Source organism: Plasmodium malariae (assembly GCF_900090045.1).
Source record: "Plasmodium malariae genome assembly, chromosome: 12".
Classification (NCBI taxonomy): Eukaryota; Apicomplexa; class Aconoidasida; order Haemosporida; family Plasmodiidae; genus Plasmodium; species Plasmodium malariae.
The window spans coordinates 419,837-446,176 of NC_041786.1; the positions used below are offsets into that span (position 1 = coordinate 419,837).

Sequence of the window (26,340 nt, forward strand, 5' to 3'; positions counted from 1 at the left end):
TCATTTTCACAGAAGTTGGCTAGTTAAAAATTACGTAAAAAAGAAAAAAAAAAAAAAAGAAAAAAGAAAAAAGAAAAAAGATGCAAATGTTGATCAGCATAGCAACAATAAGATCATTATGTACATAAAATAACTACAAAATGACAAACATTAAACAAATCGAAAATGTAGGCAGCAAGCCGGACTTACAATAAACAACTTTGTGTACATAAATGTATATATATATATATATATATGTAAAACGTACGGATACTGCATGCAGCGGGTGCACCTACGTATTGTTCATACACAACGCAAACCCCAAACAGGTTAACTACTACCCATGTCTTTAATAATTGTAGAAGCTTTTACCAAAATTTTAACTACCCCATCACAATACGGCATATGGCACATTCACAGAAACAGTATATAGCACCCATATCTGCGCATCCAACGTATAAAACTCCTTCAGAAAAGGAACAATTGCGATGGTGAGCAGTATTTCGTGTATACAAATACATACATACACAGTCATATATATATATAATTGTACCCTTGTGAGCGGATCATAACTTTTCCCCAAATAAAGGTGCTACATGTCAGAGGTATCTGTACAGTGAGAAATTGTTCTGGCCTAATATGATAGTTGAGTTAATTGAGTTTTTCGAGTTATGGAGTTCTCGGTATATTTTATTAATTAACAGCGCATTATTACATGGTATTTTATACACAAGGTTATTATTATTGTTGGTCCTTATTATTAGGCCATGACTAGAAGCTCTTATTTCAGCAATATCTTCAATTTTAAGAGACCATATAACAATATCCCCCTTTTTATCATTAAAGAATTCGCTATTTTTTGTATTGGTATTTAAGTTAGCATATAAATTTGCATATATAATTACCTTAGGGTATAGTAATAAAGAATAGTAAGATGGAGGATGATTTTCCTGCTTATGTATAGTTAAACATTTCATAATATTTTTTGAAAATTTTAAACCTAAACATTCTCTTAATTCAGCTTCATGTAAATTATATTCTTTAATTTTTCCATATTCTCCCCATAACATTCTTGGTTTTCTATGTCTCTTAGTTTTATATTTATAACCCCCTATAGGTTTCGATACCTCTGCTTTTATTCCTCTTGTAACATCTGAAACTGCTTGACCTACTTTATCTAATGGTTTTACTAATGACCCTGCTACTCCTTTACCTATACCTTTGAAAAATCCACCAACTCCTTCTTTTTGTGCTCCTTCAATTGGTTTTGTTACAATATTGGATAAACTCAATACTCCTTCACCTATATTTTTTACTGCACTTATAAGCCCTTCTTTCATATTAGTGTTCGTTTTAAAATTCCTTTCCTTTTGCCTCCTATTAATATATTCTGTATCAAATGTTAAATTGGATAAGAAGCTTCCAATACCTACACTAACATTATCCACTGCATATACAGCTAATCCAATAGTATTTCTACCAATTTCTAACGGAATTTTAGGTATATTTATTAGACTACTGTACCCTACAATAAAACCTAAACATGCTAATATAGAATGACTATATTTATCTTTTAATAATGCATAAAAAGATTTTAAACTAACACGAATGTTATTAAATATTTCTTGATTTAATGTTACAGGAGCACCTAATAATTCTAATTTTCCTGATACCATCAAGATTCTCAATCCTATTCTAAGTAAGTCACTCATCATATGCATCTTATCTAATAAAAAGGAACACCATACTACTAAAGTAAATTTGTCTATTTGCATATATTGTATATTAATAGCTAAAGGAATATCTGGAGATTTATAATTCACATATACTGGTAAGATAGTCCACTTTTGTATTTCTTCATATAATAAATTTTTTTTCTGCACAATACTTACCCCTTCTAAATATTCTGCTATCAATAAGTTTATTCCGTTTAATGTTTCTGCATCCATTTCTATCTCTACATCATCTAGAGATACTTGTATCTTTTTAAATATAACATCATTATGTGATATAAATGATCTTTCTACATATATATTTAGAAATATTTTCTCTTCATTTGCGTTTATATTTTTTCTTCTTATTCCATTATTTGTAGTCAACTTATTATTCTCATACAATGCTGTGTTCAAATGTCTACTTGGATCTTCTTCCATATTTGCATTGTTGGTAATACTACCTCCATGGCTGTCATAAGAAAATTTATTCATTTTCTTCATCTCATTCTCGCTATTGCCTCCCTGGTTACGATTACTATTATAACTACTTCGGCTATTATTATTATTGTTATTATTAATGTTATTGTTGTTACTACTATTACTGTTGCTGTTACTATTACTGTTACCACTATTATTATTGTTGTTGGTACCACTAGTACTACTGTTTATCCCTCTGTTTGCCAACAGTACACACTTTTCACACGATTCCAATTGACAGTCTACCTGCACATCCGTTATCTTGATATCAATCACTTCCTCTTCATTTTTCATATAAAACAGTGCACACAATTTAGACAACTCAATAAAAAACACCTCCTCTTTTAAAATATTCGATATGATACTTACACCAATCTGTGTTACATTTATTATTACATGCACATTTTTGTACGTATTACTAATAACCCTAACTAACTCGTTATTGCTGCTCTCCGCGTAGTAGCTACTATAATTTCCATAACTATTGTAACCAGTGTAACCACTATTACCATTCTGACAATTATAATTGCCGTAACCGCTATAACCATTCCTTTGACCACCTGCACCCTCCTTGTCCACAATATTTCTAACATAATTGTACTCATTATATCCTATCATTTTCTTCTGTATGTAACTACCTTTTCCACAGCTCAATATGTTCGAAGCAGGAGTTATTGCTTGTTCCAATTTTCCTCCAATTTTTTCACTTCCTCTCTTACCTCTTTCCTCTGTAGTGTCTATCTTGGTATACTTGTTTAAATTCACTGAATACCTGGAGTTCCTATCATTGTACATGTTGTAATTACCATAACTACTGATTGTATCATTTTTATTGTAGTACAACATATTAGATGCACTCTTTAATGCCTCATTATTCATTAAAATACTATCATCATATAAACCTCTTTTAATACACTCTTTATGTGTTAACTTAATTGTTATCAAGTCTTCTATATACTCAATGGATATGATAAAAATCGTATCATAGTAGTATATATAATACGTCTTTTGAGAATAATTATATATCGCAAATTTCAAAACAAAAGGTGTTCTAGGTATTACCTTCATGTCATGTAGTACTATCTCTATTTGTATATTCCTTGTTATATATATGAATGGATTTATCCACCCTAAGTAACTGTACTTGTTATATTCTATATTAAAATAATGCTCCATATCTGTTGATTTTAAAAAATTACTTAAAAAATTATTTTTTTCTATATAATTTTCTTCTTCCTCTAATTTTAAATGCTGAGTATCATCATGAAATGTTCTTATTTTTAAATATTTAGCTAAACTAGAATAATTATAAGCAATAAATCCTTTGTTCTTATTTTCTAACTTTTCAATTATTATATTTTTAGTACCCATATCTGGAATACATGTAATTACATATACATCCGATTTCTCGCTATCTCCATTATTAATTACCATATAATTTGTTCCCACAAAATTCTCACTAGGGAATATAACAGACGACCAAAAGATATTCTTGTTCGGCTTATAATATTTATTGTTATTATAGCTACTCATCATTTTGCTACTACTGTTCATATTAGCACTATTTGTACTAATAGCACCATTAGTACCCACATCGTTCTTCTTTTCCTCTTGTGCATTTTTAGATGGTTCTAATGTTTTAAACTCGAATAATAAAATATTCTGTTTCTTCGTAAAATATAAGGGACACGTGTCATTCTGTCGGATCCCCTGTATTTTTTCCGTTTGATATTGTTTAATTAGTAATGGGTAATTTAACTTGTTACTAATAATAAATTGAGGGACTACTGTAATTATTCTGCTAATTATATAAGGTATATTTGTTGTTTTAATCTTTTCTGTATTTAAACAAAAGGTATAAAAAAAGTTTTTACAAACTACATTAGTTTCTGTGTAACTACCAATAGGTGGCAATGTGGCTTTAAATAATATCAAAGAATTATCAACAGGAGATGGATAATTATAATCATTAAATAGGTCATAATCCGTCAAATTGCGTTCCTCAAAAAATTTTGAGGTATTTTGGTTCCACCTTTCCATTTCACCACAGGTATTATTATTACTATTATTCTTACTACTGATATCACTACATTTTTTTGTACCATTACTATTGCTGTTGTACGTTCTGTGGGGTAGCAACAAGTCTATTTGTGAGTTATCTCCTAACAGTGTTATACCATTAATTATGGGGTAATATTTATTTGAATTTATAGCCTTGATACCTAGACCTGTCCTATCAATAAAACATCTAGGTAAGGAAAAAATATACAACTGCTTATTACCTAGTATACTACTTAAGGAATTAAAATAGCCACTAAAATTTTTAATTATTTCAACTTCAACTGATGCAAACTTTTTAAAATTTAACGTAAATCTAGTAACAGTTTCTTCATCATCTTCTTCTAAATATATCTTTTCGGACCATTCACATTGCGAATTACCAATTTTCATTTTCAAATTCAAACATGTATATTTCTTTATTTCATATATATAAAATATAGAAAAAGGATTTAATCTTTTGTTTACATATCCTTTATTTAATGTACTTGAGTTCAATTCTTTTTTCTTTGAATTTATTTGCTCATCAAGAGTAAATATTTCTCTCTCTAATCGATTCAATTCATGCACATACACACGTTCATTGTTAGACACCCCTTTTCCTAAACCATAATCAGATGCTGAAATGGTCATACCACTATTACTTTGTTTTATCGATCCTATTTTGTTTAAAAATGAATTAATTTCCTCATGCTGTCTTAATAATTTAGCTCTCTTATTTTTTAAAATATCAATTTTACCTTTCTCTTCGTAAATAAACTCATTCTGTTTTTCCTCTGTAACTTCAGACATCATAATTATATCTACCAATGCTGGAATAGCATTTACTACACTAACATGTGGATAAATTGTAATAATTCTTAAATTTTTCTCAGCTGGTAATGCACTTATTTTATTTTCAATTTTTACAAGAAAATATAAATAATTATTCTTCTCTCTTAATTTGCATTTTTTCACATACGTTCCTTGACTCGTGTCCGAGCTGAAGATATCCGACCATCCGCCTTCCATGTTAATAACAGTGGGATCGATTAAATTATCTGCACTCTGTTCACCCTTCAAACCTCCCAAGTTGCTACACTTGCTATTGCTAATTCTCTTACCATTGTTATTGCTGTTACTTCTGCCTTTATCGCACCCCCCGATTCTCTTGCTATGTGAACTCACTATCTCATAGTAGTCATTTTCCTCACTTACCAAATTAATCGGTTTAAAGGACAGATACACATTTGAGGGACCACAAAAGGCACATTCTGGGGTGGACAACAAATATTCATGATTTAATATTACAGTAAAGCTTAAATTATTATTTTTTTGTCTTAATTTTATATTTGGATTAATATTCAAACTATTAGATACTTTGTAATTTTTAAAAGAATCACTATGATTTGGATATAAGGTACTAATAGGTATTGTTCTATTCTCTATAGACGTTAACAAAATGGGATTTTTTGTTCCATCAAAAAAACAAAATTCTAACGGTATACCACATTTATTTACAATTCTAACAGTTGATGACATAAAAAGAATTTTATAATTTGGCATAGGCGATATTATTTCACATACAGTTTCTACCAAGGATGTTTGCGGTATACAATTATTCTTTAATCTATATTTGCATGCTAAATATGTTTGTTTATTCATTTCTTCATTTATTCTTTCCCATTCATTAACTTTATCTATATTTTCTTTATTTAATACTATTTCTTTGGTATCCGCATTTGTACTGCCATTTTTATCCTTTACAAATTTCTGGTTATTATTCTTCTTACTCGTAACAACATTTATTGAGTTTTCTTCAAAAATAAAATCAGCAGGTTTTAATATATGAATCACGTTACTATTTTTTAACGATGTAGTTAATAATGTACAACTATTCTTAATCAGATTTATGATGACACATTCAGAATTTTTTAAAAATGGACCAACAAATTTATTAGGTGAAAATATAGAATTCCCTAAATCTTTCTTTTTCTTGTTATATTCAAAATAGTACCTATTACACGTGCTCTCCTTTTCCACATTTGAATTCGTGTTCTCGCTTTCCTCGTCATCACTATCGTCATCGTCATCGTCATCATCATCATCATCATCATCATCATCATCATCATCATCATCATCATCATCATCATCATCAATATCTATATATTCATCAACATCATAATTGTTATCCTTGGCATATCCCATGTTATGCTCTTCTCTATCCCGTGCGAAGTGATCACCTTCGGAATCAATATCACTCTTATCTGTTTGTGCAATATCTTCAATATTAGCTACCATGTTTTCATTTTTCCCACATTCTGTGTCAACATTCGTCTTTTCTTCTGATCCATATTTATCATTTATAGTACTTGTATTATTTTTAATAAGATACCCTTTTTCCTTATTTAATAAGCTCGTTCTTGTCCCTCTCGAAACATTCGAGCTTCTTTCATTTTCTACCTTTTTATATTTACTTAACTGTTGTTCATCAACATTTTTGTTTTCATTCAGATTGATGTTCATAATTTTTCTACTCTTTTTCTCATCTTCCCTGTATCGATTATACGATAATAAATTTTCAATTGTTTTCTTTGGATTCCTTGTTATCATTAAATCTAGAACTATGTCTCTTTTACTTATATTCGTAAACATATCATGAATTATGTTTACCACGTTTGTTGGAGGAATAGGTATTAAGTACAAGTATAAGCACTTCTTCTCAATTAGAGAATTATTAGCTATTTCATTTATCAGCAACCTATCTAACGATATTAACTTATTGGTTGCTATAATTTTCGTGTATATTTCAGGTACATTTTTTAGCACATGCTCCCTTGAGGATTCTTCATTTTCCCCATCGTTCTCCTCTCCGATCGCTGAGCTGCTCACTGTTACACTAGCTGTTGTATTTGCCACTTCTCCTGCCCCTATGTCCAACACTTCACCCGTTACCCCTCTCGAAACGATATCCGTCTTTTTATTTTCCCTTTCATCTTTAGGCTGATTAGCAAAGTTCTTCCTTTTGTGCAAATTTGTTCCGTACGCGCTTTCTACCGTTACACAAGTTTTCATCAGTTTCATTTCGTCTACATTACTTTCAGGCATAACAAAGGCGTAAAAATAATCACTTGTTAAATTGACATAGTATATTACCGAATTATCTTTCATAGAATCATATGTATCACGATTTTCTTCCTTTTTTAAAAAATCATCTAAGTTAAAACCATTTTCCTTATTTGTATCCATGTCTCCTGGAAATGATTCAAATACTGATGAACAATTTTCATAAATGCTCTTACTCTTAGCAGATAGTATCTTATCATCTAACTCAGTAGACAAGCTCTCATAATTGCTATTCAGAAGATCAACACAGCCATTATGTTCATACTTCCCTATGTTGTTATTAACTATATTAGTATCTTTTTTTTCAATTCTTTTTTTTTTTAACCCATTTAGAAATTTTTCTGAAAATACAGGAACAAATAAGAAAAGCAGATTAATCAACTGAGGAGTAATGTTAAACCACAATGCCTTAACACTATTAATTTTTATAATACTGATTGGTGCTTTACTCGATTCTGTATCTTCACTATACATATCGTTAGGTAAAATTTTGTGAACATCTAACGATATATTACACTTTTCAAGAAACGGTTCCCAATCACCAATACAATTATTAAAATATTCTACCTTAGAATTCAAATCGTTAATATTATATGAACATTCGTCTGTATAAAAATTTAAACTTATATTCATACTAAATATCATTCTAATAATTGGGACAATAGAATTTCGGATATCATCAATAAAAGTACACTTAACATTGTGTAACTTGATACTTATTTTAATATCTCTGTATGTATTTGCTGTTTCATTATGATTTTCCCCATATTCTGATCCATTTTCACTTATACGATTATTTTCATAAATAAAATTCGACTTGTATGATTCTGTATTGGATGAATCGGAACAACTCATCGTATTGGTATCTGTTGAAAATTCAGTTAGTGCATTGTATGAAAAGGACTCAATCACATTATTGCTAGATTCGGACAAATTTATTACACACAGTTTCTTATTATTTTGTTTAAGCTTTATATTTTTCATCGTAGTATCTCCCTTTGCTTCGTTTTTTTCTGTTCCATTCTCTGTTTCTATATCATTCTTGTTTTCCTTCTCTAATACACTCTGCTTAGGTCTAAGCTGTATAGAGTCCACATTCGGTTTTGTTTTCTTCCCCCTTTTAAGCTTACCTACATTAGTAATATGCACATCATTTGTACCGCTTATCGGAGCACCATTTATATTTTTGCTTATAAAAAATATATTATTTCTCATAAATTTATTTTTTATTTTTGTATGTATAAATGTCACTGGTGGAGTAACTGGACCTACAACTATATTGGTAAAGGAGCTAGGAGTATCACCAAATAAGGTAGAAGATGCCCTTAACAATATTTCTACATCATCATTTGATAATCGAATGTCAAAATTACTAATATTAATATCAAGTTCAAAAATAGATATAAAATGAAACGAATCCTTTCCCTTAACATTTGTTTTTAAAATGTAATTATCCTTCCTGGTATCAACTGATTCGTATAATGCTTCCCCTTTTACATTTAAATTATCACATAATAATATTTTCTTCTTATGATAATTATGAAGTGGATTCGATACATTTTTATAACCCTTTTCTTGCTTCCTTTCATTTGATGTATTACTTACATAATTAATTCTTTTTATCTTGCTATCTATAGCATATATTTTCCTAAAAATTATGCACTTATTCAAAATAGAAAAGGAAAAAACGAAATTGTTAGACCACATTATTATAGGGTTAGCCACATTTTCTAAGTGTGTGAAAATAATAAAATTCCCATTATTCACTTTGAAGTTTATATGAATTGGTTTGTTATCTAATTTTAATAATTCGTTTATATTTGTTATCTTTTTGTTCTTCACATCTCTTACTTTCTGCTTTATAAATTTGGATATATTCGTTATAGTATTACCACTATTGCCATTAGCACCATTTATATTATTACTTTTACTATTACTATTATTATTATTATTATTATTATTATTATTATTATTATTATTATTATTATTATTATTATTATTATTATTATTATTATTATTATTATTATTATTATTATTATTATTATTATTATTATAGCTATTATTATTATTATCATAGCTATTACTATTACTATTATTATTATTATTATTATTATTACTATTACTATTTTTATCATCATCATTATTATTATTATTTTTTTTTTTTATTTTTTTTTTTATTTGTATGCTGTCGTTTTCTTTGTCGTCATCGATTGAGGATTCTTCTTCTTCTTTCCTGAGAAGCTTATTCTCTTCATTAGGCTGTTTTCTTCCTTGTTTAAACACATTTTCCTCTATATGAATATTTTCTACATTATATTTTTTAAGACTCCTACTATAACTTTTAATATCTGTATACACTTTAACCTTGTCATCATTCAAATTTATTTTTTTTTTACTTGTATTTACCATTTGGTTATCTACATGTTCGTATCCCTCCACTTTCATTGTATTCTTTTTCTTCTTTCCATTTTTCTTGCCATCCTTATTTGATACAATGTAAGGGGATGGCTTGGGATATAAACGTAGTGTACTCAAATTAAAACTTGTTGATAAAAATTTGTAGATATCTATAAAAATAATAAAAAAACAACAAATGTATGCATCGTCCAGTTCAATGCTTAACAATAAATCTTCTATAAAGGAATTGATTTTTATTTTTATGCCTTTTTGCTTTTTACATTTCTTCTTTTCGTTTAAAAACACATTATTTTCAAGCATATAACTTAATAGTTTTTTGTAATCCTTTATATCTGACTCTGAAAAAGTACACATCTTCTTTATATTCTCCCCACTGTTAAAACTATACTCACTATTCACAACAGTGTTACTATTCATATTAGTTTCTTCTTCAACATTTAGAATAATCGAATTGCTATTGGCTGATACGAGGTTATTTATTAATAAAGATTTCTTTTCAAAGGAACTATCTTTTACCAAACCTTTTCTACCATTCTCGTGCATAAAATTGCTTCTTTTTCTTTTTTTTATTTCATTTTCAATACAACAATATGCAACCCTTTTGTAGTAGTTTATAGAATCCTTTCTAACATCATCAATATACAAAGAATTACTATATAAATCAAAAAAATAAATAAAATAAAAATCTAAAAGTACTAAATGGAATGATATACTTATATTTTGAAATGCTATAATAGCTACAGGTGTATTTTTATCAAAAGAAGTTTTAATTTTTAAACTCTCCAAATTTATATACACATATAATTTAAACCCTCCTTTTCTTACAAGTACTTCATTCTTTGCTCCGTTAATCACAGGATTCTTACATGAGCAACAAGTGTTGACTTCATAGTTTGGTAAATCGCCCTTCATCTCGCGCTCATCCCTCTTTTCACTGCAGTTGTTACTACTGTGTTGGTTGTCCTTGTTATCAACTCGACTGCCGCACTTGCTAATGTCATTAGTATCAGTGATACGATTCAAATTGCTTACATGATTCATATTGTTCACAATGTTCATATTATTCATATTGTTCACATTACTCACACTGCTCATATTGTGCATATTGCTCAAATTGTTCAAATTGATGTTCCCCTTTCGGAACCATTCTGCGTTTATGAGGTTGTACATATCGACGCTTTTATCGCAAATAAAACACATAGGAAAATATCCTTTAAAACAAAAATTTTCATTAATAATGTCTAACAAAAAGGCCAGTTGAAAAACAGTTAAGTCTAGACTAAAATTGCTTCCATTAAAAAAAATATAAACCCCATTTTTACTACTAACTAAACATAGACCAATATTAACTTTGTGTAAAATATTTCCCTCAATATTTGTACTTCCCCCATTTTCACAAGCTTTGCTTTCTATGTCTAGCAAATCAACATATAAGGTAAAATCATACTTCACTGGAGAACACGATATATTTGTTTTTTCCCCCTTAACGTATATTTTTTCATTTTCCATTTTATCTGCAGGCGTGTTTGTGCCTTTTTCCCTTTTCTGCTCGCACTTCTTTTTTCCTCTCTCCTTCCTCTTACTAATTTTTTTTATCTTGTTTTCCTTCATATCATTCCTTCGCTTTACCATAATCTGTTCTATGCAATTTATTGTGTATGAATTTTTAAACTTTAAAGTATTCAGATGAAATTTTAAGTAAGATTCAATATATGGTATGTTGTTCTTTTCCTTATCCGTATTGCAAAGACCATTATTAATTTTGTTAAAACACAAGGACGTATTTTTTACTTCTCCCTTGTAATTATATATTATATTTTTATCCTCAGGAATAATAACAACTGGATTCATAATTGTGCAGCTAAATAAAAAATATTTTGCCTGCGCAACTTGCACCACTTTTTTGTATGACTTGCTAATAAAAACATTTAATATACCATCATCTAAGTAATCCAAAAATGACTTCAAATCACGCAAATAAAAAATATAATAGATACTTGAAATGTCACATAACAAACATATATTATAATCTCTTTTGTCATTGTAAACTTTTACCTTACCTATGAACAGGTCGTGTTTCTCTTTTTTCTGCTTGTTGGTCGCAACAGTTGTCGCTCCCTCCGCAGCTCTTTTTATTTTTTTTTTTCTTATCTCCTCAGACAAGTTGTCCGTATTTATATAATTTAAAATATCTTTGCTATTTCTTCCCTCGGAAATCATTTTCGAGCTCTCCCCCTTCTCCTCATTACGTGGAAGAACATCCCCATCAGCACCACTCAGCTTATTACTCTTTTTAGAAATAAACAAATCATACGTATAATCATTAATATTATTCGATATAATATTTTTGTTATTCATAGATATTATACCTTTTTCAATGTTTATAAACATTTTCTGATCGAAATTCAAATATATCTTATTTTCGTAAAATATATTACTAACTTGTATTTTTGAAAAAATTTTTTTTTTTTGCCAAAAAGCAAGAGATGCACTTTTAATATAACAATTGAAGAAATACTTAACATACGAATTTTTCTGACCATACAATTTCGGTAACGAGTTACATAACCCATTGTTAAGAATTGTATCACTTTTTTTATTTATATTATTTATCTTTTTTGTTTCTTCATCAATTATACATGATTTGATAACGTTAACATCACACGGAACTACATTCGTATTATTAATTGTATCATCTCCAACATTGTTTTCTTCATTATTTTTCTTTTCTGATTCTATATCTAAAATGTTTAGAGCATTCTTTACATTGTTTAATGTCTCTTGAACACTTCTTAAAGTATGTTCTGATATAAACATCTTGTAATTTTTAAGTTCCTCTTCATTTTTTAGTTTCTTTTTTATATACTTCATGTCTTTCTCTAATCCGTACTGTAATTTCTCTTTATACTCTTTCATTGTTTTAAATATTTGCTTTATTGTCTTATATTTCCAATGTAATTCAATATCACTTATAATAAAATTAATATGCGTTTCTGCTTTATTTCTTTTATTTTGTTTTTGCAGAATTTGGAGGTTTATTGAAAGCTGTTTTTCTTCTATAGCATCCATAAAATCGTCATCCTCATCATCGTTTTCATCATCATGGTTACCACCTTCCACTTGTACATTCTGCCTACCACTCTTCGTATATTTTTCATTCGCAGCTACGTTCTTACTACTTGGGTTATTTGAGCCTCCCTTTACCCCCGTCAACTCGCTGTCTATATCTTTCTCATCATCTTCAATCTTATTGCCATTTTGATCATTTATACTTATATTACTTTCGTTATAACACGATTTCAAATTTACATTCCTTGACAATAGGTGTACATCAGTAATAACCTTTTCCACATAGGCTTTTGTCAGCATGTCATAATTATTTTTATTACTTTTACAAATATTGTTACTATTACCATTTCCATTACTATTCTTATTACAGTAATTTTTTCCTGAATTTTCAAGACATCTGTTCTGTCCGCTGTATTCCTTCTCTTCCTCCTCTTGCCTATTCACAATATTGCTTATCATGAAATTTTCTATTCTTTCAGCTGACTCGAATCGATCTATACATCCTGAATTATCGCTATTCTTGTTGTTCTCTTTACTGTCGTTTTGTCCTTCCAAATGAGCATCCTCTATTTTCATCCCGTCTTGAATCTCCTTCTTACTGCTGCTATTATTATCCATGTTTGCGCTATCCACAATATCAACAATGCCGTTTTCATTGTTAGCATAAGCATTGTTTTTCTCCTCCAAATAGGTGGAAAGAGACAGGAAGAGAAAAATATCCTTCGAATTGACATTTTTTGTTAAGGTAAAAAAAATTGGCTGTCTATTACTTGGATCACAAATCCATAACTGCTCGATTTCTACTTTCATAATTTTTTTTTTTTTTTGAAAATAATTTTTGTAAGATATTCCACAGGCCTCATATTTCAATATTTCAAAGTCCTTCCTATTTTTTATAGAGAAAGAAGAATTTTTAATTAAAAAATCAATGTCATATAAAAATGATTCCTCCTCTGCTTTATTATTTTTATTTATTTTATTCAAATTTTCATTCTCTTCAGCATTCGCTACAATACTGTTATTCAGATTATCATTCTTCGTCTGACTCTCTTCAAATTTTGATGTTCCATCCTGACATATATTTCGTCCTTCTCCTTTTGCATCCATTTCTTTTTTTTCCACAGAACTTTTTTTTTTAAACTTAAAGAACTCTTTTTCCTTATTTTTGTTTTTTGAATAAAACCGTGTTAAGTATCTAGTAATAGATGTTGGTACTGCTAATATGATGCTGACAGCATCTGGATTTATTTGAAAAAAAATACAATCTAATATTATGTTAGCTTTTAAAATTTTTAAATCATATTCCACATATATCTTAACTGGAATTGGTTGTAGTATATAAAATTTTTCGCTACTTAGCAGTCTATCTTTTATACTATTACAATAACTATCCTTAAAATCCAATCGTCTGTTAACGGGCTCTTTAGAAATTACTCGATCTTCATTATTTTCTACATGTGCACTACTTTTCAAATGTACATTATTTTTTCTGTTATTAATAGTCTTCTCATTTGCCAACTGCTCTTTTTTGTGGTTCAAATCTTTGTCCTTCTTATACTTGTAAAATTTATTAGCATTCGGAAAAACCGTTTTTAAACATGTTATTTGCGTTTCGTTAAATTCAAATATTAAATTAAACTTGTTGTATGCACATGGGCATTCTGTCTTAGCTATCAAATTACCTAAATGCAACTCAACAATACCATTCGTTAGGTTATCAAAATGTACTATCGGGCCACATATATGAATATAAAATTCGAATAATTCAGGCAAATGCTGAACTGCTCTATTATATACATTTTCTCCTTTTTCCTTTAATCCTTCAATTAATTCTGATTGTTCCATTTTTTTAATATTCTCAAGTGCTTCATCGTCATCTTCATCTTCTACCTCTTCCTCATCCTCACGATCATCCTCTTCAGTATATCTTCCTTCCCCTTTTTCAATTTCTTCTTTGCTTATCTTTTCCGTTGGTATTTTTTCCTTATTATATTCATCCATTTTTTGACTATGTTCACAGTTATCTTTAAATTCCCGCTTCTCATCGCCCTCTACTTGGGGTATTACTTCTTCCTTCACTTCTACCGCTTCTTCCTCTTTTTGAAGAAATGATAATGCTGCATCTGTCATATGAATCGCCTGTGTACACGTTTCCTGCTTTTCCTCCTTGTCAGGATATGAATTTTTCCTTTTGTATCTTTTCATTGCAGTTTTATGCCTTTTATTTATAATGTCTAATAGAGGAAAAGTAAAGGATAAAATGTTTTTAATAAGTAATGATGATAAGTACAATTCCAAAGGATTTAATCTTAACAAGGTAGATAAGGTATTTCCCTTTTCCGTAACTAAATGATTTATCTCTAGGTATGCACACAAACTTTGACTGTACAACAAGGAATAGTATATTGGATTTTTATAAATACTGCTTGAACCGTTATTATCAAAAGGAAACAAGGTATTATTTTTTCTAAATTCCATAAATATATTATTCTTATGTTTTGCTACAAAATTTTGTAACTCGATAATGAACTTCCACTGAAAATTGTCATTATCATTATGATCAACAACTGATTGAAGGGATAAAGATGAATATATTTGATAAAAATTAATTGATAATATATTAATTTCTTCATATCTCATTTTTCTATTGTTTTTTATGTAACTTGAATTGGTAGCACTCATATCTGGTGTACTGTTTAATAATGAATCAACGCTTCCACTTAGAGATATTTCATCATTCAAATTATCATTAAAGGAATTATTACTATAATGCTTATTTCTTATAGTACCTACATCAATTTGCTCATCATTTCCTGCACACTTTAAATGTGAAATACCTTTTATATGTTCTTCTCCATTACTTTGCATTCTTTCTTCAGATTGAATAAGTTCCTCTTCTTCCTTATCTACATATTTCCTTTTTTTCTTACAATCATCATATACATTGATGGAAAAATTTGCAAGTTTAAATTCGAAATCATATTTGGTTGGAACAACAACATCATAATTATCTTCATTCGTTACTGCTTCCTGTAAAATATGTAACTCCTTTTCATTTATAATATCTTGCTCGCTTTTTAAAATACTCTGAACCTTGTTTTCTATATCTTTTTTACTTCCTGTTACCCAAGACCACCATGATTGTTGCTTATATATAGAATCATATAGATATTTTTTTTTTAAATTTTTTTCTTCAATTATTTTTTCTAACATGTTTTGACACTGCAATCTCCATTTGGCTAAATGTCTAACACCCACCACGTCATACAATATTTGTAATCTATTTAATTCTTGGTTAGTTAATTCTACTTTGGATATATTATATTTTTCTCCAAGAACCTTATTGTACAAGTTCATAAATTCGTTTTTTGTTTCATTTCTTAATGATTCAATGTCCAACTTGACGGTACAAGCATATTTTAATAACAGTTTATTTGTTTGACTCCTTGATTTATTCGCCTCATTCATTATTTCAATAATCTTTGTAATTTGCGTTCTTGTTAATGTTATTCCTTCCCATTTCTCACTAATTTCTAATTTGGCTTTTAATTCTTTTTTATTACTAGACTGCTCTACTGGCAATACTAAATCAAACGGTTTAATTAAATATTCAAAATTATAATAATTTAAAATTTTATTATCATCATCTTTTAAAAAACTACCTATTCGAGCTAAGGTACTTTTTAAATAATCATCCTTATTCTCATCACCATCACTACTTAATTTAGATTCAAAAGTTATATCTTCTTTTTGATCATTATTATGTGACATGTCATCATTTATCTTTAACGAAAAATCAACGTTTTCGAACTTATCACTAGTATCATTATTCATTTCATTTTCATTATTGGTATGAGTTTTATTTTTTGTATCTTCTTTTTCATCATTACTATTCGTATAAATCTTGCTGTCAACATTGTTTTCATTAGAAGGGGTATTATTACTATCACGCTGGTGTTCTTTTCCTTTTTTTATTTTTTTTTTTTCTCCTCCCCCCGCATCGTGTTCTTTGTCCTCTATGTTGTACTCCTTTTTTTTCTTTCTTCTTCTTTTTCTTATGTTACTGTTGCTATAAATACATAACCCCTTGAATTCAATAATATGATTTAATTTTTTATACTCAGAACTTGTATTAGCTTCTGTCGAAACTTCAACATTTTTCTGACAGTTTTTTACAGACGATGATTTCAAAATAAATCCAATAGAAAATTTTTTTCCTGGATCTTCAAAATGAATTAAAATATCTTGAATATCTATATGAATGTTATTAATAATTTTATTTAGTAATTTAAATATAAGTGTAGATTTTTCTGATGACTTTTCCTTATTTTTCTGTTGTTTAATTATAGAAATTTCTTCTTCTAACAATTCTAATCTGTGCATTTTTGCTCTCCTTAATTCTTCGATTATAACACTTTCACTTTTTTGATAGCTTCTAGGTTTTATGTATATATGCACATTTTTAATTAATACACATACTGGACTTTTCCCTAAGCTGCTCCATGGTATTTGAATGTTTACTCTTCCTATGTTTCCATGTATTATCTTAAACGATAAGTCTAATATTTCGGTTATCTGTGGTTTCAATTTTAGGTTTTCTAAAACAATGTTCCCTGACCAAACACCCAAATGCAAATTCCGCTCTATTCCTTCAACATATGGTGCGAGAAATTTATTTAACAGTTTTTCAACTAATGACTCCAGCATTTTTTATTTCTTTTCAGTTGCATACTTTTCTTCCTACCTTTTCGTCTTCTATATAATTATATTTTACTTTTTTATTAACGTAAATATATTCTAAAAGTATTATATCTTACTTTTGTAAATTCAACTACAAAAAGGACGTAAAAGGAAGTAAAAAGGGAGAAAAAGCAAACTTCACTTAATCTATATCTTCATTGTTTATATAATTTTAGTTTTCACGTTATATGAACATTTTTTATATCCTTTTTCTTTGCCTCTATATGATATAAAGCCAAATTTAAAATTTTATATTTAGGTATTTTTTTTTTTTTGAAGAAGTCCACATTTTTTGCTAAAACATGTAATAATGTATATTGCACAACTCCATAATAAGTTACTTTCTATTATATAGTATAATGTAATAGGAGCTAATACATGAAATGTACAGTTTTACAGCTAATAATAAAAAAAAAAATTTGTTGAAATATGTATATACATACATAAGCTATATATGTAAATGTATGATAAAAAAAAAAAAAATAATAAAATAAAATAAAAAGTGAATATAATATTCAAAATTTTTTATCATATTTCAATGAAAAAGGTAAAAACGATTAGATATTACACTGAATTAATATTATGTGTATACCTTTTTACATGAATATTTTTTCATTCGTATTTTTATTTTTTATTTTTTTTGTACATAAACATTATATTATAAACGTTTATGGGTTAATATTATTCATTAATTACTAAAAAAAAAGGCAGTATAAATTTTTTTTTTCATTAAATATATAAAGATATAAATATAAATATGTATATATATATATATATATATATATATATATATATATATACGTAAACTTATACATGTTTTACCTTTATTTTTATTCCCCGTTTTGTATATACATTAACTGATGTAAAATATGAGAATAGTTGTAAGTGTATTTATACTTAAAGCTAATGTAAAACGAATTTTTATGAACATTTAAGAACAAATTAAAATTTATGAGACACTTTTTTAATTTATTTACGAACAAGTTATAATATGGATATAATTTTTTTTTTTTATTTAAAATTGTTAGCCATATAATAAATTTACCAAAAAAAAAAAAAAAAAAAAAAAGAATGTTCTTTTCTCGTTTAAAAGTAAAAAATAGTAAGTATTGTAATAATAATAAACGAGAAAAATTGTAACACGGTAAATTCAAATTATATTTTTTAAACAATTAAAAAATGAGAATAAAATAAAAAAAAATAAAACAAGTTAAAACGAAACAAAATGACAGATTTATATTATTTAAATATCAATGTTACATGTATAAATATGATGTCATTATTTTTATAAGACACATGCAGTATTTCATTTATATAGACAAAAATATGTCTTCTTATTATTCTCTTTTTTTCTTTTTCAACCACGTACAAAAGATTAATATGCTAGAACAGATGAAACATTCTATTCAATTCAGTAAAAAACAAACAAAAATATAATATATAAAAAAAAAATAATGTATTTGGTACATTTTACAACATTTTCTCCCAACCTCCCTATGAACAACTTCTTTTATTTATTTTTACATTTTATTTTTATTCTGAACTTACAATATTTTTAGCGTTGCAACAATTTACGTCTATTCCTTTTTCTTTTTTTTTAATCATTGTTGTAATTAATTCTAATACAATATGTGCAAATTTAATTTCTTATAAAAGATAACCTTAAAAAAAAAAAAAAAAAGAAACTTCTTATATTTACATCTGCTCCAAGGGTTTTAAACAAAAGAAAAATGTAAAATATAGAGAAACATTTATATTATTTTTTATTCCATTAAAATTCATTTTTAAAAACTAATATTTTTTTTTTTTTTTTAAATAATACTAATATTGTTAAACTATTAAAAAATAAATATTTGAAATATGAAATTCTAACATAACATTAATAAATTAAAAAACTTTTCATATTATAAACATTATTTTAATAATAATTATTATGAAAAAAAAAAAAAAAAAAAAAATTATAATTTATTTATTGACACACTTAAGAACATTTAAAACATAATCGGTTTATACATAAATACATACATAATACATACACATATATATATAATATATAGTAAAATGTTTTTTTTTAAAGTAAATACTAATAATATGTTCAATATATATTGAAATAGTTCCACAATTTCTTTTCTGTTCTTCTTCCACATCATTCAGAATTTTTATTTAATTTCAAAAAGTAAAAAGGGATTCTAAAAACTATTTTGAAATATATGGAGACTTCTTCACATGCCATTAGATATATATACGTATATACACACATATATATAACCAAAAATTTTATTCATTATTCTATACAAAATAAATATATAATGTAAAATGTACAGATGTAAGTAATGTGTAATAAAATAGGGTAAAAATAAAGATATCACATTTTAATTCTTAATTTCTTTTTTCATATCTCCTATTATTCCACATGGAAGTTTCATAATATGGTCTGCGATAATTGGTTCTATATCTGTCTCCTCCTCTACCTCTTCTATCTGTTATAGTTATAAAAGAATAAAAAAAAAAAAGTTTCCACATGTGCATAATTATATATATATATATATAATACATATTAATGGTTTACACTATTTTATACACAAATTAAAAGGACATTATTTTTTGGAGTAAAATAAAACAATAAAAATTAAAAAAATCTTACATCTCCTCCTGTAAGACTTTTCCTTTAATATTTGATCTGGTGTCATAACATTTACATCCTTATCATCTAATGGTTTTTGGTAACCTATTTCATTTTTATCAATTTTGTCTTCATTTTTTGTTAAAATTATTTTCATACATGGAACAGTAGTACTATATTCAATTATTCTATTTGATGAATCTTTATTTTTTTCATTTTCTTCATCCACTTCTTCTTCATCGTCCGATTTTTTATCTTCGCTCTTTGAATTTTTCTTTAATCCGCTATTATCCCCTCTATAAAAATAATAAATATAATTTGTTCATTTTACATATTATACTATCTCATACTTTTTCTATGTACATTAATATATGTGTATCCACTGTATGTTCCATGTAAAAAAAGATTAGAACAAGAACTATATAAAACAAACGTGTCGGAAAATTATGAATTAAAACTAATATATAATAAAAACAAAACATATAAATATATATTTATACGTATGGCGTATTATGTAAAAAAAAAAAAAAAAAAAAAAAATTTAAGTTCAAATACAACTGCCAAATTATACTCCTAGTTGTAACTGTAATAAGAAACTTGTGCAAAGTACAAAAATATAAATTTTTATAAAGAAAAAAAAATTCGAACCTTTTAATTGTATGTTCTTTTTCATAAAGTTTGGTAAACTGGTGTAATCCTTTTGCCCTCCTCTTGACCATTTCAGCAACATTAACAACTGAGCTAATGGCTTTACCTACCCCCGATAAAATTACTTCATCGTTTGTTTCAAAAAGAACGATTGCTTTATAGACGTAATCTAAAGCATCACTCTTATAACTTACTCTTATCTCGTTTTCTAATTTTGTGTCGCTTTTTGTGCTACCAGGCATGTTGGAAAAATAGTATTATGTAAAACGATACAACTTATAAAATATTTGTATTATAAAATTATATACATAAGAATTTATACATATATACAAATATATGTGGTATATGTATTTATGCATGTAAGAATGATACAATAATTAGTAAGCTTCAAAAAAAATTATAGCACTTAAAAATTATTTATTCATAAAAAAAAATTTTTATTAAAAATGTGAAATTTGTTATGAAAATGTAAAAAGTAAAATGTATAATGTATAATTTAAAATGTATCATGTATAATTTAAAATGTATCATGTATAATTTAAAATGTATAATGTAAAATGTATAATGCAAAATGTAAAATGTATAATGTAAAACGAATAATGTATAATGTAAAACGAATAATGTATAATGTAAAACGAATAATGTATAATGTAAAACGTATAATGTAAAATGTAAAACGTATAATGTAAAATATAAAATTAAGGAATAAAATTCAATATTTTTAATTAGTACAATTATTCTTAATATTCAAAAATAAATATGTAAATTAACAACTACTTATAATAAATATAATTTATTTTATTACATAAACATATGTATAAGTAAAAATAAAAAAAATTATATAATATGACAATTTAAAAAATTTCATAAAAATTTAAAAAAAAATGTACATTGTTAAAATAGTAAAAGTTGTAGAGAATTCTTATAAAAGAAAATATAATTTATTATTTTTCTCCCTTTTTTATATTACAAAATAATTTTTTTTTTTTTTAAGACTTCAAAATATTTTTCTCCTTATAAATATATGAAAATACTTTTTATTTTGTTTTATATTTTTTTATAATACTTTCATGTAAGTACAAAACAATTGTTTGTAGATCTTTTTCTTGTTACATAATAAATACATAAATATAATTTTCTTTTTTCTTTTTTTTTAAATAAAATAAAAATGATGTAATATAAAAACAATCCTTATTTTACAATAAACATTACTTCTGTATATTTATACACGTATTGTGTACATAAGTAATTGCGTACATACTCAAATCATTATTTATATTTATGTATATATATACATATATATACATTTTTATACTGCTAAGTTATTTGGCTCAGTTATACACTGATAAGTATTATTATATTATATATGTACATAACTTACGTATATTTATAATATACATTCATACGCATATGATTTAAATGTTTTTATTTGTAAATAACTCTTTTTCCCAAAACGCTTTTTGTTTATTAAACTACTCGAAGAATAATGTATCTCAGAATAATAGGACTCATTGAAATAAAACCTATTCAGTTATATTATACATATTTATTATGGAGCAAAAAATTTTAGTATCTTGTTTAAAAATTTATGAAATTACATTTATAATAAGGAAAAAGGAAATTTGATTTTTTTTTTTTTTTTTTTTTAGCCATTATTCTTTTTACCACCTTACAGAAATTTATTCAATGTAAACATATGTGTTTATAAATACATATATAGATTTGTTTTTCTTCTTTTTTTTTTTTCAATATAAAAAAAAATACAAAAAGATATACGAAAATATATTAAATATAATAGAATGAGAATTGATAAAAAAATTTGTAAAAAATTAAAACATGGGGTTAATTTTTTACAAGCCACATAAGTGCATATACATTTACATATAAAAACATACGTACATAACCCTAGGACTGTAAACATTCCTCCCACCTTAGCAAATAGTAATAAATATTATCTTACAAATAATGTGTTGGTTTATCAACCTGTTTGAAAAAATATTTATGTACACATGTTTGTTTGTGCCTTTTTTTTTTTTTTTTTTAATTACTCCTAATTTACCACAAATTCACTAGTTTGCTAATTATCTTATTATTTTTTTACAAAAAATATAATAAAAAAAATAAATTAAGTTTACATATATGGGTATACACATAAATACGTATGTATGTACACACATATATATAGTACATGAAGGTAAAAACATATACGGATACTACGTAATTCACCTTGACAATTCCCTTCTTTGATCATATATATGTAACAAGGCTCTTTATACACTTATATATTTAAATAAAAATATATATTTATGTATATATATATGCATATTGAGTAATTTTCCATGTAAGTTGAAATTATGGGGTTATATTAACAAAAGAAGAAACTGGCCCAAAATTAGTAAGCTGGAAAAAAAAAAAAAAAAAAAAAGAAACCAAATTACAATATGTAACACAAAAAGGCGTTACGAAAACGTAAATAACCGTACAAAAAAGTTAGCATATACTTATATGTACGTATATATATATACATGTACCTTTACAAACATTATTACTCAAAAATGAATAAGGCAATTGCTTATAATTTAAAAGGCAACTGTAGAATAATTTGTTCATATTGGAGGTACATGTATTATTCATCTAGAATATTTTTTATGTTTTAAAAATTTGTACATACATTTGGATCATATAAAAAATTATATATAAATATTTGTGTACACAAAATTTGGGAGGAAAAGTAATATTTTCATATAAGTATAAATAAAGGTAGACTCATATGGATGTTCTTAAAAATATAAAAACATACATGTACACATATACATATATATATTCAAATTTCCCGCGCAATTTTATTTTCATTCAGAAAGAGAATGTAATAAAACTGTTCGTTGTTTTAGTGAATATTAAATTATATAATTAAAAACATTTGGTAAATACATATTGCTACCAAAAGTTTTTATTACTTTCTTAATATTTTTAGTTAAGCTGCACTTTCTTCCTTTTTAATTTCACATGACTTTAAATAAAAAATCATTTACAAATTCTGCGGCATTCGACTGTAGTTTCATTAATTTTTTTGCAAAAAATATATTTAAATCGCTTTTATTTATTATGAACATTTTTTTCAGAAATAACTGAAAAAATAAATGTAAAACGAACATATGTGCAGCGAATTATGTATATTTTGTACAAGTGGGCACATCGCATATACATAACTTCACATATATATTCATGTATTTATATATATATATATATATATACTTTTATATGTATATACGTAAGAATGTATAGAGGCGCATATGTGGAGTTAGACCCAAAGGAAACACGTCAAATTATACTTTAAGTAGTAAAACACAGCTCCCTCTAATTTTGTATTTGATCAAAAGGTTAGAATGAAAATTTAAAGGAAGAAATTAAAAGCATTTGCATATCTAATTTAGTATAATTCATTTCACACGTTTTTTTTTATAACAAAAAAAAAAAAAAAAAATATATATTTTTTAAAGCACCTTCAGCCGTTCTATATCATCCTCGCCACCCTTCATTTTTAAACTGTTTACGCATGTCATATAAACTTAAAAATTGAAGAACATATAAAAAAAAGGAAAAAAAAAAAAAAATGGGAGAAAAAATAAATACCGTTGCATTTGTGTAAAAATATTCAAATAATAATAAATTAGAAAAATAAAATTAATATAAGCAAGTAGTCCTTAAGCCATATAAATACCTACGTACTCCCGCTTTTGTATACCCTCATTTAATTATATCTCTCTGTACTTTTTATGCTTAAAATAGTGTCATATTACCACGAAAAAGCGTTAACCTTTCCACACATGCGCAGTAGCGTATATATATATATTTAAATATATGCAGAAAACAAAAATGGAAGAGAAATTATATGAGAATCATTTTTTTGATAAATACATTAAAATGAATATTCCTGACAACTACTTGGATGCATCAAAGTACAGGTTAATACCGGATAACCAAGAAGTGTACGTTCACAAATTTGATAACAAATGTTTTATTATTGAAGTTGTATGTTACCAAAATATAGATAATAATGAGAAGGGGGAATTTTATTTTTATGATTTAGCAAAAGAAAACTGTAGTATTGAAAACATGATTATTGTAAATAATAGTTGCTTACCTCATTCACAAAGAAATTATATTTTAATTGTAGGTAGACAAAAAATAAAAAAACAAAATTCAGATATATACGAAAACATTTTACTATATATTTGTATATTTTCCTTTAAAGAATATAACGCTGATATATTAATTACATGGAATATACCAAAAGAAGACTTGGATATTCATCCCGAGTTGAACATATTTAATGAAATGATACAATCTTTTAGGATTCTTGATTACAGCTTATTTGTTTGAACCAAATTTCGTAACATCATATATATACGGCCTATGCGTTTGTATGATATTTCAAGAACAGGGGTCTCATCTTACCGCTTATACCACACAACCCCACAATAAGCAACATCATCTGTATTACTATATTTTCAATTGACTTTTTAATTGCATTTTTTATTGTTTTTAATTAGGAGCTTAATTGTCTATTTAATTGTCTGTTTAATTATCTTTTTAATTATCTTTTGAGTTATATTTCTAATCATTTTTTTAATATTTTTAATTTATTTTTATTTTATTATTATTTTTTTTTTTCCCAGTTTGTATACATCCACATCCTTTTGTTACAATATAATTATGTCGTTATTATTCTTGCTCACTTTCAAATTTATTGTGTGCTACTTTTTTTAGAATCCCCCAACGATGTTGTTTGAAATGTAGTCCTTTTTCCAACACTTTCGAAATGTTTTCTTCTTTCATCTGATTTCATTACCCTGCTTATCTATTTTATTTTATTTTTTATCTCCATTTTTTGGTGTTTTTATCTTGAAAAAAAAGCAAAATTATATTAAATATGCTCCTTACATTTGCTATATTTTTTCTCCTCTTTTTAAACATAACTCTTCAAAGTTTTACATCTCAAAAAATTATAAAAATACATTTAAATTACGTTTCAGTGAATTTAAATATCCACAATGTAATAACTTTACACTTTATTCTTTTTTTTTTTTTTTCATTCAAGTTTAGTAAAATCGCTAAATACTGACAATATTCATTGCGTAAACACATAATAAGCATATATCTACACATGCATGCCTTATAAGACACACCTTAACATACACAACATAACACACACTATGTACCTTTTTAAGCACGCGCTTCCATTGAGTGCTGAGCTCACTCCCTCAATTTTTGCTATAACGCATAATAAATTTACACAACTTTTTACTTTTGTGTTTTAATATATAATTTTTTGGTAGGCATTTTTTCTTCGTTATGTTTTGTTATTCATAAAATTGATCAAATATTTCATAAGGTGGTAGATCATATATGAATGAAGAATACGGCAATTAAAATAGGTTATTTTATTCTATATAATATCGTAAAAGAAAAAAAAAAAAAAAAAAAAAAAATACAAAGGGCATGTAT

The 26,340-nt window shown here is 26.3% G+C and overlaps 3 protein-coding genes across 3 annotated transcripts; 1 reads left to right on the forward strand and 2 right to left on the reverse strand.

The window, feature by feature from the left end:
- Positions 1–578: 578 nt before the first annotated feature.
- On the reverse strand, positions 579–17,528 carry PmUG01_12018500 (conserved Plasmodium protein, unknown function; the record flags this gene model as incomplete). The annotated part of the gene is made up of 1 exon (XM_029006385.1): positions 579–17,528. The coding sequence occupies one exon, from the start codon at positions 17,526–17,528 to the stop codon at positions 579–581; it is 16,950 nt and encodes a 5,649-aa protein (XP_028862879.1).
- A 2,412-nt stretch (positions 17,529–19,940) lies between these two features.
- On the reverse strand, positions 19,941–21,074 carry ALBA2 (DNA/RNA-binding protein Alba 2, putative; the record flags this gene model as incomplete). The annotated part of the gene is made up of 3 exons (XM_029006386.1): positions 19,941–20,041; positions 20,206–20,480; positions 20,833–21,074. 3 exons carry the CDS (start codon positions 21,072–21,074, stop codon positions 19,941–19,943), a joined length of 618 nt encoding a protein of 205 aa, XP_028862880.1.
- Positions 21,075–24,708: 3,634 nt separating this feature from the next.
- On the forward strand, positions 24,709–25,215 carry PmUG01_12018700 (nuclear import protein MOG1, putative; the record flags this gene model as incomplete). Its single annotated transcript, XM_029006387.1, has 1 exon — positions 24,709–25,215. The coding sequence occupies one exon, from the start codon at positions 24,709–24,711 to the stop codon at positions 25,213–25,215; it is 507 nt and encodes a 168-aa protein (XP_028862881.1).
- Positions 25,216–26,340: the final 1,125 nt, after the last annotated feature.